This window comes from Nerophis lumbriciformis, linkage group LG04 (genome assembly GCF_033978685.3).
Source record: "Nerophis lumbriciformis linkage group LG04, RoL_Nlum_v2.1, whole genome shotgun sequence".
Lineage (NCBI taxonomy): Eukaryota > Metazoa > Chordata > Actinopteri > Syngnathiformes > Syngnathidae > Nerophis > Nerophis lumbriciformis.
In genome coordinates, this window is record NC_084551.2 from 46,952,490 (window position 1) to 46,967,500 (window position 15,011).

General features: G+C 39.3%; 1 protein-coding gene across 1 annotated transcript in view; it reads right to left on the bottom strand.

Moving 5' to 3' along the window:
- Positions 1-15,011, bottom strand: part of mios (missing oocyte, meiosis regulator, homolog (Drosophila)) — a 73,406-nt gene that overhangs the window by 57,245 nt on the left and 1,150 nt on the right. The window contains exon 2 of the mRNA XM_061956319.2: positions 5,697-6,563. Coding sequence (XP_061812303.1) covers positions 5,697-6,515 — 819 coding nt within the window. The 5' untranslated portion in view covers positions 6,516-6,563. The remainder of the gene's footprint in view (positions 1-5,696; positions 6,564-15,011) is intronic.

Consider the following 15,011-nt stretch of genomic DNA (forward strand, 5'->3'; position numbering starts at 1 on the left):
GTGACTTATATATGTTTTTTTCCTTCTTTATTATGCATTTTCGGCCGGTGCGACTTATACTCCGAAAAATGCGGTATACATCTTTCCATTTTATCAAACTAACTGAAATAGCCTTCTTTTTGGTCTCATCAAAAAAGATGATTTATTTACAACAAATAATGTATCTTTGTTGATTTATCTATGCCAGTGACGTCTCGTGACTGGCAGAACAATGAACTGCTTTTCCATAAAATGGCAGAAGGTAAATATATATATATATATATATATATACAGTGGGGCAAAAAAGTATTTAGTCAGCCACCAATTGTGCAAGTTCTCCCACTTAAAATGATGACAGAGGTCTGTAATTTTCATCATAGGTACACTTCAACTGTGAGAGACAGAATGTGAAAAAAAAATCCAGGAATTCACATTGTAGGATTTTTAAATAATTTATTTGTAAATTATGGTGGAAAATAAGTATTTGGTCAATAACAAAAATTCAACTCAATACTTTGTAATATAACCTTTGTTGGCAATAACAGAGGTCAAACGATTACTATAGGTCTTTACCAGGTTTGCACACACAGTAGCTGGTATTTTGGCCCATTCCTCCATGCAGATCTTCTCGAGAGCAGTGATGTTTTGGGGCTGTCGCCGAGCAACACGGACTTTCAACTCCCTCCACAGATTTTCTATGGGGTTGAGGTCTGGAGACTGGCTAGGCCACTCCAGGACTTTCAAATGCTTCTTACGGAGCCACTCCTTCGTTGCCCGGGCGGTGTGTTTGGGATCATTGTCATGCTGGAAGACCCAGCCACGTTTCATCTTCAAAGCTCTCACTGATGGAAGGAGGTTTTGGCTCAAAATCTCACGATACATGGCCCCATTCATTCTTTCCTTAACACGGATCAGTCGGCCTGTCCCCTTAGCAGAAAAACAGCCCCAAAACATGATGTTTCCACCCCCATGCTTCACAGTAGGTATGGTGTTCTTGGGATGCAACTCAGTATTCTTCTTCCTCCAAACACGACGAGTTGAGTTTATACCAAAAAGTTCTATTTTGGTTTCATCTGACCACATGACATTCTCCCAATCCTCTGCTGTATCATCCATGTGCTCTCTGGCAAACTTCAGACGGGCCTGGACATGCACTGGCTTAAGCAGGGGGACACGTCTGGCACTGCAGGATTTGATTCCCTGTCGGCGTAGTGTGTTACTGATGGTAACCTCTGTTACTTTGGTCCCAGCTCTCTGCAGGTCATTCACCAGGTCCCCCCGTGTGGTTCTGGGATTTTTTTCTCACCGTTCTCATGATCATTGTGACCCCACAGGATGAGATCTTGCGTGGAGCCCCAGATCGAGGGAGATTATCAGTGGTCTTGTATGTCTTCCATTTTCTGATAATTGCTCCCACAGTTGATTTTTTCACACCAAGCTGCTTGCCTATTGTAGATTCACTCTTCACAGTCTGGTGCAGGTCTACAATTCTTTTCCTGGTGTCCTTCGACAGCTTTTTGGTCTTGGCCATAGTGGAGTTTGGAGTCTGACTGTTTGAGGCTGTGGACAGGTGTCTTGTATACAGCTAACAAGTTCAAAAAAGTGCCATTAATACAGTTAACGAGTGGAGGACAGAAGAGCTTCTTAAAGAAGAAGTTACAGGTCTGTGAGAGCCAGAGATCTTCCTTGTTTGAAGTGACCAAATACTTATTTTCCACCATAATTTACAAATAAATTCTTTAAAAATCCTACAATGTGAATTCCTGGATTTTTTTTTTTCACATTCAGTCTCTCACAGTTGAAGTGTACCTATGATGAAAATTACAGACCTCTGTCATCATTTTAAGTGGGAGAACTTGCACAATCGGTGGCTGACTAAATACTTTTTTGCCCCACTGTATATATATATATATATATTTATACACATATACACATATACAGGTATATATATATATATATATACACACACACACACAGTACAAGCCAAAGGTTTGGACACACCTTCTCATTCAAAGCATTTTCTTTATTTTCATGACTATTTACATTGTAGATTGTCACTGAAGGCATCAAAACTATGAATGAACACATGTACCGTATTTTTCGGATTATAAGTCGCAGTTTCTTTCATAGTTTGGCCGGGGGTGCGATTTATGTGGGAAATTATTAACACATTACCGTAAAATATCAAATAATAATATATTCAGTGACAACCGAAACCATCCTGTCCGGATTCAGAAAGGCTGGAATAATTGGAACTGCAACTGACGATGACTCTGACGTAAGCGACGTACCGATTGAAGAAGAAGCGGTGCATTGTCTACCTTTGGAGTTGGCAGAGTTGTTTAGAAGCGACACCGAGGGAGAAGATTTCTTCGGATTTAGCGATTAGGAGTGACAGATTGTTTGGTAAACGTATAGCATGTTCTATATGTTATAGTTATTTGAATGACTCTTACCATAATATGTTACGTTAACATACCAGGCACGTTCTCAGTTGGTTATTTATGCGTCATAGAATGTACACTTATTCAGCCTGTTGTTCACTATTCTTTATTTATTTTTAATTGCCTTTTAAATGTCTAATCTTGGTGTTGGATTTTATCAAGTAAATTTCCCCAAAAATGCGACTTATACTCCAGTGCGACTTATAGCGGTATAGCTCGGTTGGTAGAGCGGCCGTGCCAGCAACTTGAGGGTCCCAGGTTCGATCCCTGCTTCTGCCATCCTAGTCACTGCCGTTGTGTCCTTGGGCAAGACACTTTACCCACCTGCTCCCAGTGCCACCCACACTGGTTTAAATGTAACTTAGATATTGGGTTTCACTATGTAAAAGCACTTTGAGTCACTAGAGAAAAGCGCTATATAAATATAATTCACATATATGTTTTTTTCCTTCTTTATTATGCATTTTCGGCCAGTGCGATTTATACTCCGGAGCGATTTATAATCCAAAAAATATGGGACTTAACAAAAAAATTTGAAATGACTGAAAACACGTTTTATATTCTAGTTTCTTCAAAATAGCCACCCTTTGCTCTGATTATTGCTTTGCACACTTTTGGCATTCTCTTGATGAGCTTCAAGCTTCACCTGAAATGGTTTTCACTTCACAGGTGTCATAGTTTTGATGCCTTCAGTGACAATCTACAATGTAAATAGTCATAAAAATAAAAAAAACGCATTGAAATGAGAAGGTATGTCCAAACTTTTGGCCTGTACTGTATATAAATATATACATATACACAATATGTATATATATATATATATATATATACCGTATATATATATATATATATATATATATATATATAGACAATTAACCCGTGTACAGTAAACCCTCAGTTATCGCTGTTAATTGGTCAAATATTTTCATAGCTAGAGCATAAAAACCTTCCAAATTATGTTTTTTTTTGTTCTGATCAGCTACTCAGGCAAATCATATTGTTGATGTAGATGACCATATTTGCTGTACAGATTTACTTTACAAAAGAGAAGTGTGGGATACTTCTCTTGTTGCTGTATTTGTATTTGACTTTATCTAATGGATTTATATTAATGTTTGGCACAGCAGGAGGGGATAGAAAGAGAAAAAAAGGACGTCAGAGGGGGAAATTACGGGGACAAGAGGGGGATAAGACAGAGCGACAACAACAATAACAACCACAACAATAAAAACCACAACAACAAAACAACAGAACAGAATCAGCAAATATGATATGTACAAATATGATACGAAAAGTGATAGCAAAGAAGCAGTTAGAGGAGTAAATATTAATAACACAGAAATGACAATGAACATTACTGCGCTACAAATGGAGCAATACAAATACCAATAGAAATAGCACTATTGATAATAATCAATAACAATAATTACCTCTATTATCAACAATACAATTGTTTCAAATGCAATAATACATATATGCAATGATAACTTGAATTAAAAAAGAAAGCAGATAAATGGAGGGGAACAAAAATAAGTGAACTGTATTAACCTTGTAGATTGTTATAGTAACAATAGGTTTGATTGATTGATTGATTGAAAATGTTATTAGTAGATTGCACAGTGCAGTACATATTCCGTACAATTGACCACTAAATGGTAACACCCGAATAAGTTTTTCAACTTGTTTAATCAATTCATGGTAAAAAGGTGTAGCGTTACCCATTATATGCATGACTGTTAGTATGCATATGTGCAAAATGGCAGAAGGTAAATAATTAACCTGTGTACAGTAAACTCTTGGTTATCGCTGTTAATTGGTCAAATTTTCATAGCTAGAGCAAATTAGAGAACGACTGCTTTTTCAAGAACTGATATCGATACCAATTACTAGTAGTCAAAAAGCACGATAACCAATATATGGAGCCGATATTCATTTGCCGTAAAAGTTACTTAAAAATTAATAGTATACATCAATAAACTGCTGGATGAGGCTTTGAGTTATCTTTTAAACTTTTTTTTAAGAAACGTCCGACCAGTAACGACATCATGTTTCATGCGGCGCTAATGTTGTGATTAATTTAGCGGCAAAAAACTCAGGGGATCACAAACGCCTTTTATTACGTGTGTCTAAAAGAAAAATTGGTAAAAATATGGGATTTCTCTACATCACAATATCTCGCCATCTACTGAATTTTACAACATTTTATGACAGTGTATGGATTTAATTAGGCTTCATCCTGAGGAACCCTAAAATATTGCAAAAAATTTTATGATAACAATTCAGGGCTTCTTCCTTCCTTATAGCTGCGATATTTTTCAAGCTGGCAGACATCAGTTCTACCTGGATGTTACAGAAAAAGCATGAGAATGTGTACGCTGATGCCTGATCTTCTTTAATTATGAAGTATCGTATTTTTCGGAGTATAAGTCGCACCGGAGTATAAGTCGCGTCTGCCGAAAATGCATAATAAAAAAGGAAAAAAACATATATAAGTCGCACTGGAGCCCGGCCAAACTATGAAAAAAACTGCGACTTATAGTCCGAAAAATACGGTAAGTCTCCTATTTGTCAAGATATTTACACAAAGTTTGGATTTTGTCAGAGATATCTTTTCTGTCGACCTTATATCCAGCCATCTCTATCACGTTGTCATTTGATTGAATCACGGAACATGAAACTCTCCTTTCATGAGCCCACGCTCCGAGTGGTGCGGGCGGAGGCTTGTCGAGCAACTTGCTGCAGTAGTGAAAACAAACAAAACGGGACCAAGAAGGTGCCAGGTAAGAATGACAAAAACTGGATGTCCTGGAGAAAATTGGAAGCATTGCAGAGGACACATAAGGAGAGAAAGGGTGGGGTATGAGACCAGAGATTTTTCACAATAACTAAAATTAATGCCCTGTCAGATATCAAAACATATTTGGGATGAATTATTGACAATGAGAGTCATTTTTAATTTTAAATGAATTAAATAAATTAGGAAATTAGGCTCTAGCAAAAAAGAGAACCTTTCTCATGCAGGGCTTGAGCAGTGGGTTTTATTTATCTACTTTAACAAAAATATATATATTTTTTTAAATACTACATACTGGTGTCATATGTGTATATATTGTATCTGCTGATGTAGTTCTGTTGTGGTTGTAAAAAAAATTAGTAACTAAATAAAAAGTCTGATACTGATTTAAAAAATTATATCGATATATGTCAAAATGCCAAATATCGGCGCCGATAATCTATTTTATATTAAAAAAACAAGATCGGAATTGAGTATACCTTGGTCAGAGGCTTTGGCTGCTCGGTCAGGGTGAGCACAGGCTTCTCAAACTTCCTCAGATCCCAAATAGCCACCTGGCCCTCAAAGAAGGAGGCCACGCGATCTGGGAAATGGGGGTCGACCGTGGCCCCCTGGACGGCTTTGGTGTTGACAAAGGTCTTCTGGCTGGTGTTCCTCAGGTCAAAAATGGCCAGGTTGCGGTGCATGCCGGCCAACAGGAGCTTGGGGTCACGCAGGAGCCAGCAGAGCGACAGGCAAGCGTCGTTTTGGCCCAGGTCGTACAGTGGCTTCGTCACGACAGAGCTCAAGTCCAAATCCACGGAGGAGAGACGGATCTTCTCGCCCACGACGCTGGCTTCTGAGGAGAACTTGCTGCTTATGTCCCAGATGAGGACGGAGAAGTCCGCCCTGTGTTTGTCCAAGCCAGCTGCCAGGAGGTTGCTGTCCACCGGGTTCCAAGCAAGAGTGTTGCACTGGCGGGCGTGCTTGGGAACAAACTCCTTCCCCACCAGCTCTTTGCAGGCAGAGTTGTGGCTCTGACCCAGGCTGGTGAGGACCACCCTGCCGTTGGCTTGGCCCACTGCGAGCAAGCATTCAGGCTCCTGCTTGGGGTACCAGGCCACGCATTTCATGTAGGGGGTGTCAGAGTTAATGGCCAGCAAGGTAGCAGCCGTTTCATCCGAGAGAGGGAGAGTACCAGCCTTGAGCTCGGAGCTCCCCGCTGGTCCGATGCGGTACAGACCCAGCTCTGAGTCACAGATGACATAGCGGTCCGGGTGGTGCGGGGACCACAGAATGTCCGGCTTGGAGCCACTCATGACTCAGGAGCAACTAGAGGTTTCTCCACTTCGAAACTGAGCCCCAACCTGCAGGAGTAAAAGTGCATTGACAATGAAAGATAGATTTGTGACACAACTCAAACTATATTTAAGACATTTTGGTTGACACGGAAATAGAGATGTCCGATAATGGTTTGTTTGCCGATATTCCAATATTGTCCAACTCTTAATTACCGATTCCGATATCAACCGATACCGATATATACAGTCGAGGAATTAACACATTATTATGCCTAATTTTGTTGTGATGCCCTGCTGGATGCATTAAACAATGTAACAAGGTTTTCCAAAATAAATCAACTCAAATTATGGGAAAAAATGCCAACATGGCACTGCCATATTTATTATTGAAGTCACAAAGTGCATTATTTTTTTTAACATGCCTCAAAACAGCACCTTGGAATTTGAGACATGCTCTCCCTGAGAGAGCATGAGAAGGTCGAGGTGGTGTGGGTTAGAGGGTAGCGGGGGGTGTATATTGTAGCGTCCCGGAAGAGTTAGTGCTGCAAGGGGTTCTGGGTATTTGTTCTGTTGTGTTTATGTTGTGTTACGGTGCGGATGTGTGTTTGTTATTCTTGTTTGGTGTGGGTTCACAGTGTGGCGCATATTTGTAACAGTGTTAAAGTTGTTTATACGTCCACCCTCAGTTTGACCACTTGTGTGTGTGAAAAGCCGTAGATATTATGTGATTGGGCCGGCACGCAAAGGCAGTGCCTTTAAGGTTTATTGCCGCTCTGTACTCCGTGTACCACTCCGTATGGCGGCGTTTTAAAAAGTCATACATTTTACTTTTTGAAACCGATACCGATAATTTACGATGTCACATTTTAAAGCATTTATCAGCTGATAATATCGGCAGTCCGATATAATCGGACATCTCTACACGGAAGTATTAGGGCTGCACCATTCAGCTAAGAATGTTGATCACGATTTACGCGCGCACACAGCATGTTCAGGGGCAGGCATTTACATTTAAAAGAAATCAGTTTTAATATTATTTTGATCATTATTACGACACTCACGTTTGTCCTCGTCTTATTTTGTTTCCGTAAAAACTTGCAATGATATTAGTCGAAAAATTAGTTGGTGAGGGACTTTTTCTTGTAAGAAAATAAAACGTACAGGTACATTTAACCCTAAAGAAGTCAGTTATCGTTGCGATCGCTCCTCCAGCAAGCTGATGATATGAACCAGGAATGTGGAGCCAACTCGCCCTGGCCGGCGAGACTGGCAGGCAGACGGACGTTGAAGAGCGAGGAGGAAATGTCAACCGTCATGCTCACTGTGAGTCCCTCAAGGCAAAGTTTGTTTGTGGTATAGCTATAAAAAAGTAATACAAATTGTCACCGGTTAAAAATTGGATGACATGTTTGTGTTAATTAAGATTGCCATTTGTTTTCCCGAGTTTTGAGCAGTCTTAAAGGGGCTGTTTGCAACATTTACACAGATGCCTAGAGGGCGCCAACTTATCAATGTATTTTACACAGCATATCCTGCTCTTTCACGGCTTCTCGCACATAATGACGTACAGTATGTACGTAACACATGCATGCGCATTAGCTTTGGGTGATGTTTGCTAATAATAGCAATTTAAATAGCTAGCGTTAGCTGTGATTGAATGTATATTCTATCATAACAACATGACCGCAAATTGTTCGTTGCTTCTCTAGGACTGCTTTTGTACGTGTGCACGCGCTCCCTGCGCATACGTGTTGAAGAGACAGAGTGAGTTACCGCCGTATACACCAATCATTTTATTTGGGCCGGTAAAAATGTTTATTACTTAAACTTTGTAATTGTGAAAAATATACAATTTTCAAACAAATGTGTTCTATTATACCACTAACGGTAACATAAGCCAGCATAAAGTGGTGTTCTTGTTATATTTTCTGCTTTGAAAAAATGTTTCGGTGAGGACGTTGCAAACAGCACCTTTAAATGGTATTAATGAAATGTGTATTAATGTGGTTGCAAAATACATTGCCTATCATTTAAAATCCTTATGTAAAACAAGAACACATATGGGGTTTTTTTGTATTCTAATTTGTCAAATACGGCAGCTTGTGCAAAACGCGGATGCCCGTCTCCTCACCAGCACCAAAAAACACGGGCACATCAACCCAGTCCTGGCCTCCCTCCACTGGCTCCCTTTCCGTCACCGCATTGATTTTAAATTACTTTTAATTGTTTTTAAATCCCTAAATGGTCTGGCCCCACAATACCTGACCGAGCTTCTGCATCATCATACTTCGTCTAGAGCCCTAAGGTCAGCTGACCAACTGCTGTTGGCGGTCCCCAGATCCAGGCTAAAGACCAGAGGGGACAGAGACTTTTCCGTTGCCGCCCCTAAGCTCTGGAACAGCCTTCCCCTCCACATTAGGTCAGCCCAAAGCCTGGGGGTCTTTAAAACCCTTCTTAAGACCTACCTCTTCTCGCTAGCCTTTGACCCGAGCTGAGTCCGCCCACTAGGCCACCATTTCTAGTCCCTCTCCGACCCCCTTCGCTTTAGTTTTTTTTTCAATTTGTTGCACTTTTATTATTATTTTTTATTTTTTATTTTTACTTTTTATTCGAACCCTTTTACCGTATTGCTTTTGCACTATCTTGTTTAGCTCATTCATTGTTTATGTTCTTAGTTTTTTTGCTCTATGCTTTTTAACCTGTAAAGCACTTTGGTCCAATTTAAAAATTGTTGTAAATGTGCTATATAAATAAAGTTGCCTTGCCTTGCCAAGTAAGAGGTGGCTAACAATGCAGCGCATGGGAGTACTTTGTTGTGCCCATAAAACCCTCTAAAAAACATCCAAAAACCGCCAACAATACTTTATTTACATCTTGTGACCTGAATATTAACCAAGTATTAGAGATATTGTTATTATAAGCGCTAACGCAGACAAACTACTTTTAGTCGCGCTGTGTTCACAAAGAGCTAACTTGCTTATGATGCTATATCGAGCTGGTGAGCTGCTGCATTACCTGTGAGTTGGTGAAAGTTAATTCTCGATTCAAAATCACGCCTCTGGCTTGGATAGTAGAAGGTGGTGGACATTAGAGCTGTCCGATAATGGCTTTTTTGCCGATATCCGATATTCCTATAATGTCCAACTCTTAATTACCGATTCCGATATCAACCGATACCGATATATACAGTCGTGGAATTAACACGTTATTATGCCTAATTTTGTTGTGATGCCCTGCTCGATGCATTAAACAATGTAACAAGGTTTTCCAAAATAAATCAACTCAAGTTATGGAAGAAAAAAAAGTGCCAACATGGCACTGCCATATTTATTACTGAAGTCACAAAGTGCATTATTTTTTTTAACATGCCTCAAAACAGCAGCTTGGAATTTGGGACATGCTCTCCCTGAGAGAGCATGAGGAGGTTGAGGTGGGCGGGATAGGGGGTAGCAAAGGGTGTATATTGTAGCGTCCCGGAAGAGTTGGTGCTGCAAGGGGTTCTGGGTATTTGTTCTGTTGTGTTTATGTTGTGTTACGGTGCGGATATTCTCCCCGAAATGTGTTTGTCATTCTTGTTTGGTGTGGGTTCACAGTGTGGCGCATATTTGTAACAGTGTTAAAGTTGTTTATACGTCCACCCTCAGTGTGACCTGTATGGCTGGTGACCAAGTATGCGTTTGCATTCACTTGTGTGTGTGAAAAGCCGTAGATATTATGTGATTGGGCCGGCACGCAAAGGCAGTGCCTTTAAAGTTTATTGGCGCTCTGTACTTCTCCCTACGTCCGCGTACCACTCCGTACAGCAGCATTTTAAAAAGTCATAAATTTTACTTTTTGAAACCGATACCGATAATTTCCGATATTACATTTTAAAGCATTCATCGGCAGTCCGATATTATCGGACATCTCTAGTGGACATAAACCGAGAAGTTGGTCAATTTTGACATAGACCCGGAGATGGTGAGAAAGACACAAAAAATGCTTGTATGCGGCCAACTTTGTTTTTTGTTGTTGTTTTCTTTACCTCCGGGTGGATCACAATCATTTTTCATCCAAACGGTAAGATATAAACATCCCATCAGTCGGCATTCCAGTGAGAGCAGGCATTGTACAGTAAGTGATTGTTTTATATTCGTAATTTATAAAAAAATATATATATATTTTTTAGCACTTTGCGATATTGCTACATATGTTTAGCAAACAGCTTCTAAAACTTGTAGCTCTTTGTCCTTATATTCAGGCTCAAAATATAAGGTTTTGGATCATCATTTGTTCCAAAGTGATCTTTGTTGGCTCTCATCAAGTCTGCATGATTAGTAGTGTTGTTGTTAAAAAGAAAAAGCAAACATTGTGATGCCTCTGTAAAATGAATACGCCAGCGTATGATGAGCAAAATACGTAAATATTACATGTTATTATCAATTTGCCTGTTATTACTCTACATACAGTATATGCTTACAGCATGTACTGTATATAAAGCGTTGATGGGGTTTTTTGTATGTTTTTAGAGCGCTTTATGGACGGAATAGAGTGACTTTAATTGGCCCCATTATGAGCTCACTTTTTTGCCTTTATTTAAGATTTAGAATGCTTAAAAACATATATGTATTTGTCACACATGTGCTTATGTGACATAAGGATTGTAAATGATAGGCAAAATTCCCCAAAAGGGCAGTTCTTCTTTAAAACAGAGGAGAGGTTCCTAATATTTGGCCCCGTCTAAGGCAGGGGTCGTCTCTCGAGCCGCATGCGGCGCTTTAGCACCGCCCTAGTGGCTCGCTGGACCTCTTTCAGAGATGTGTGAAAATAGAAAAAGATGAAGAAAAAAAATATTTTTGTTTTAATATATTTTGCTGTAGGAGGACAAACATGACACAAACCCTGCTAATTGTTAGAAATCCCACTGTTTATGTTACCGGTATACATGCTTCACTGATGAGAGTATTTGGCAAGCACTGTTATGTCCTACTAATTTCAGCGATCCTTGAACTCATCTTAGTTTGTTTACATGTACATTTTTCTGCGATGCTGACGCAGAAAGACATGTTTTATGCCACTCCTTTGTCTCATTGTGTCCACCAAACGTTTTATGCCGTGCGTAAATGCACAAAGGTGAGCTATATTGATTTTATTGATTTGCTGGAGTGCTAATCAGGCCTGTTTGGCCATGACTGCAAGCTAACATGCTATTTAGGCTTGCTGTATGTACATATTGCATCATTATGCCTCATTTGTAGGTATATTTGAGCTCATTTAATTTCCTTCACTTATGTCCTCTCTAGGGATGTCCCGATCCAGATTTTTGCACTTCCGATCCGATACCGATATTGTTTTTGCACTTCCGATCCGATACCGATACTGACCGATACCGATACTGACCGATAATGGCCTATCCGAGCATGTATTAAAGTTTAAAGTTATTTAGCCTACTTAGTTGTCAGAATCATGTTGAAAAGGGTTTTAGTACTCTTGATAACAACTAGCCAGCTGAATTAGGTGAGATTGAATAATACACAATGGTTGGTAACAAGAAACTGACCTGTTTATTCAAGGATAAACACAAAATAGACAAAATTATACATGACAAACAGAAATGGCATCATTGAACTAGGGCTGGGCGATATGGCCTTTTTTTAATATTGCGATATTTTAAGGCCATATTGCGATACACGATATATATCTCGATATTTTGCCTTAGCCTTGAATGAACACTTGATGCATATAATTACAGCAGTATGATGATTCTGTGTTTTGATTGATTGATTGAGACTTTAATTAGTAGGTTGCACAGTGAAGTACATATTCCGTACAATTGACCACTAAATGGTAACACCCCAATAAGTTTTTCAACTTGTTTAAGTCGGGGTCCACTTAAATTGATTCATGATACAGATATATATTATCAGATATATACTATCATCATAATACAGTCATCACACAAGATAATCACATTGAATTATTTACATTATTTATAATCCAGGGTGTGGAGGGGGCGCCGGATGTAAGTGTCAAAAAGACAGCCAAAAGAGTTTGATATAAGAATAAATCTAAAGTTAAAATATAGGGTAAAAATGCACCCATTTGCAGGAAATGTAGTCTTGATTTTCAACATTTTCTTTCAAGGCTTGCATGTCTACATTAAAACATTCTTCTTCATACTGCATTAATATATGCTACTTTTAAACTTTCATGCAGAGAAGGAAATCACAACTAAAAAAATCACTAATTTTTTCATACGGTGTTGATCTGGAAATTTTTGCCTCGGCATTTTGATGGTGTGGACGTGTGGCACCGAACGGAGATAAGCGTCTCGACAGACGTTATAATATTTGAACAATGATGACGAAAACTGTTTTCTCTGTCGTGTCCGTGTGTCGAAAATTGTTATGCGCTTATTTTTTTATTTGATTTTGTGCGTGGCATATAATTGCTATGCGCAGAGGACGTTTAAACAGTGCGCAATTGCACAGGCGCGCACCTTAGAGAGAACGTTGGTCACACGGCTGCGCTAGCATCACAGCTAACGTTAGCCATGCTGCTACCTCTCTGCTGGGAGAGGACGTATACGTATGTGACGTATGACGTGACAGTATGTGACGTAAGACGTGACAGTATGTGACGTGTGTAAGAAGGTGCGCTTGCTGTCTGTGAGAAGCCCAGACACAGAAAAGAGTGAGAAGAGCCTGTCGTGTAATGCCAGCAGCTAAAAGCAACTGCGTGAGAATCCACAGACCTGTGGATGTGTTGAAGGTGTGCTGGAAAATGCGGAACGGAAATTAGGGAGCAGCAGAAAAGTGGAATGTACTATTTAAATAGGTGCGTTGGAAAACACAGAGCGGAGGTTTTTTTTTTTAAACTGGATCTGGATCGGCATTTTCCCATGCCTTGCCGATACGCATTTTTTTTGCAAATATCGGCGGCCGATCCGATCCAAATATCGGATCGGGACATCCCTAGTCCTCTCCTCTGTGTATTTTAATTTATATTTGCATGTCTCATGACACATTATCTGTATGTAATATTGGCTGCATTTCTCATAGCTGTTTGTGTGCCATGTTGTTCCAGACCACAGCAAACGTTACCCAGCTTGCAAAAATTTTAATAAATCCATTAGAAGAAGACAGCTTGTCGTTTCCTTTAACTTGGACACACACGTCTATACCTTTGGCCATTCTGAGCCAGAAATTTCCAGAAGTTATCTCATCCTGTAAGAAGCCTCCATTGTACTAATGATTTCCGATGTTGCAAAAATGTGTAGAACAAAAAATTTAAATACAACATTTCTGTCAACGACGATTTGTGTCAGCCTGCGACACAGACATTTTGACAGTAAGCTAATATAACTAATATAGACACTTACATCATGTGTTGTCTTCATTAATAACACGTATATAAGACTTTTAAAGTCATTTTGATAGTAGGCTAATATAGCTAATATAGACACTTACATCATGTGTTGTCTACTTGTCTTCATTATAAAATGTATACCGTATTTTTCGGAGTATAAGTCGCACCGGAGTATAAGTCGCACCTGCCGAAAATGCATAATAAAGAAGGAAAAAAACATAAATAAGTCGCACTGGAGCCCGGCCAAACTATGAAAAAAACTGCGACTTATAGTCGGAAAAATACGGTATATAAGGCTTTTAATTTTTTCCCGGCTCCAGGCAGATTTTGTTTTTGTATTTTTGGTCCAATATTGCTCTTTCAACATTTAAGGTTTTTGGGTCGGCTACTGCTACTGCTACTACTACTACTACTGCTCAGTAGTGTTACCATATCTGAGTTATTGTGCTGAAATATGGGGAAACAACCACAAACGTGTGCTTCATTCACTAACTGTGTTACAAAAAAGATCAATTAGAACAATACATAATGTTGGATATAGAGAACATACAAACCCTTTATTTATTTTTTTAAATCACAATTATTGAAATTCAACGATTTGGGGCATTTGCAAACAGCTAAAATGATGTACAAAGCAAACTATAACCTGCTACCCAAGAATGTACAACAATTCTTCTCAACAAAAGAGGAGAAATATAACCTTAGAGGGAAATCTAAGGTAGTCACTGCTGGACTCTAGAAAGAGGTTCCGCAGCCTCCGAAGCAGAACCTCCAGGTTCTGTAACAGCTTCTTCCCTCAGGCCGTAAGACTCTTGAACGCATCATAAAAATCCCCTCAATTCCCCCCAAAATGGATTAACTCGCTGGAATAAAAAAGACAATATAACATACATCCATAAACGTGGACGCATGTGAAAAAGTGCAATATATTTATCCGTACAGTAACCTATTTATTTATTTATATCTGCACCTTATTGCTTTTGTATCCTGCACTACCATGAGCTAATGAAATGAAATTTCGTTCTTATCTGTGCTGTAAAGTTCAAATTTGAATGACAATAAAAAGGAAGTCTAAGTCTAAATCTAATTTAAAACATTTGTATGCTCGCACAACACTTAAAACCTTTAGTATATCTGTATGTGGAGTTAAATTATGGAATGGATTAA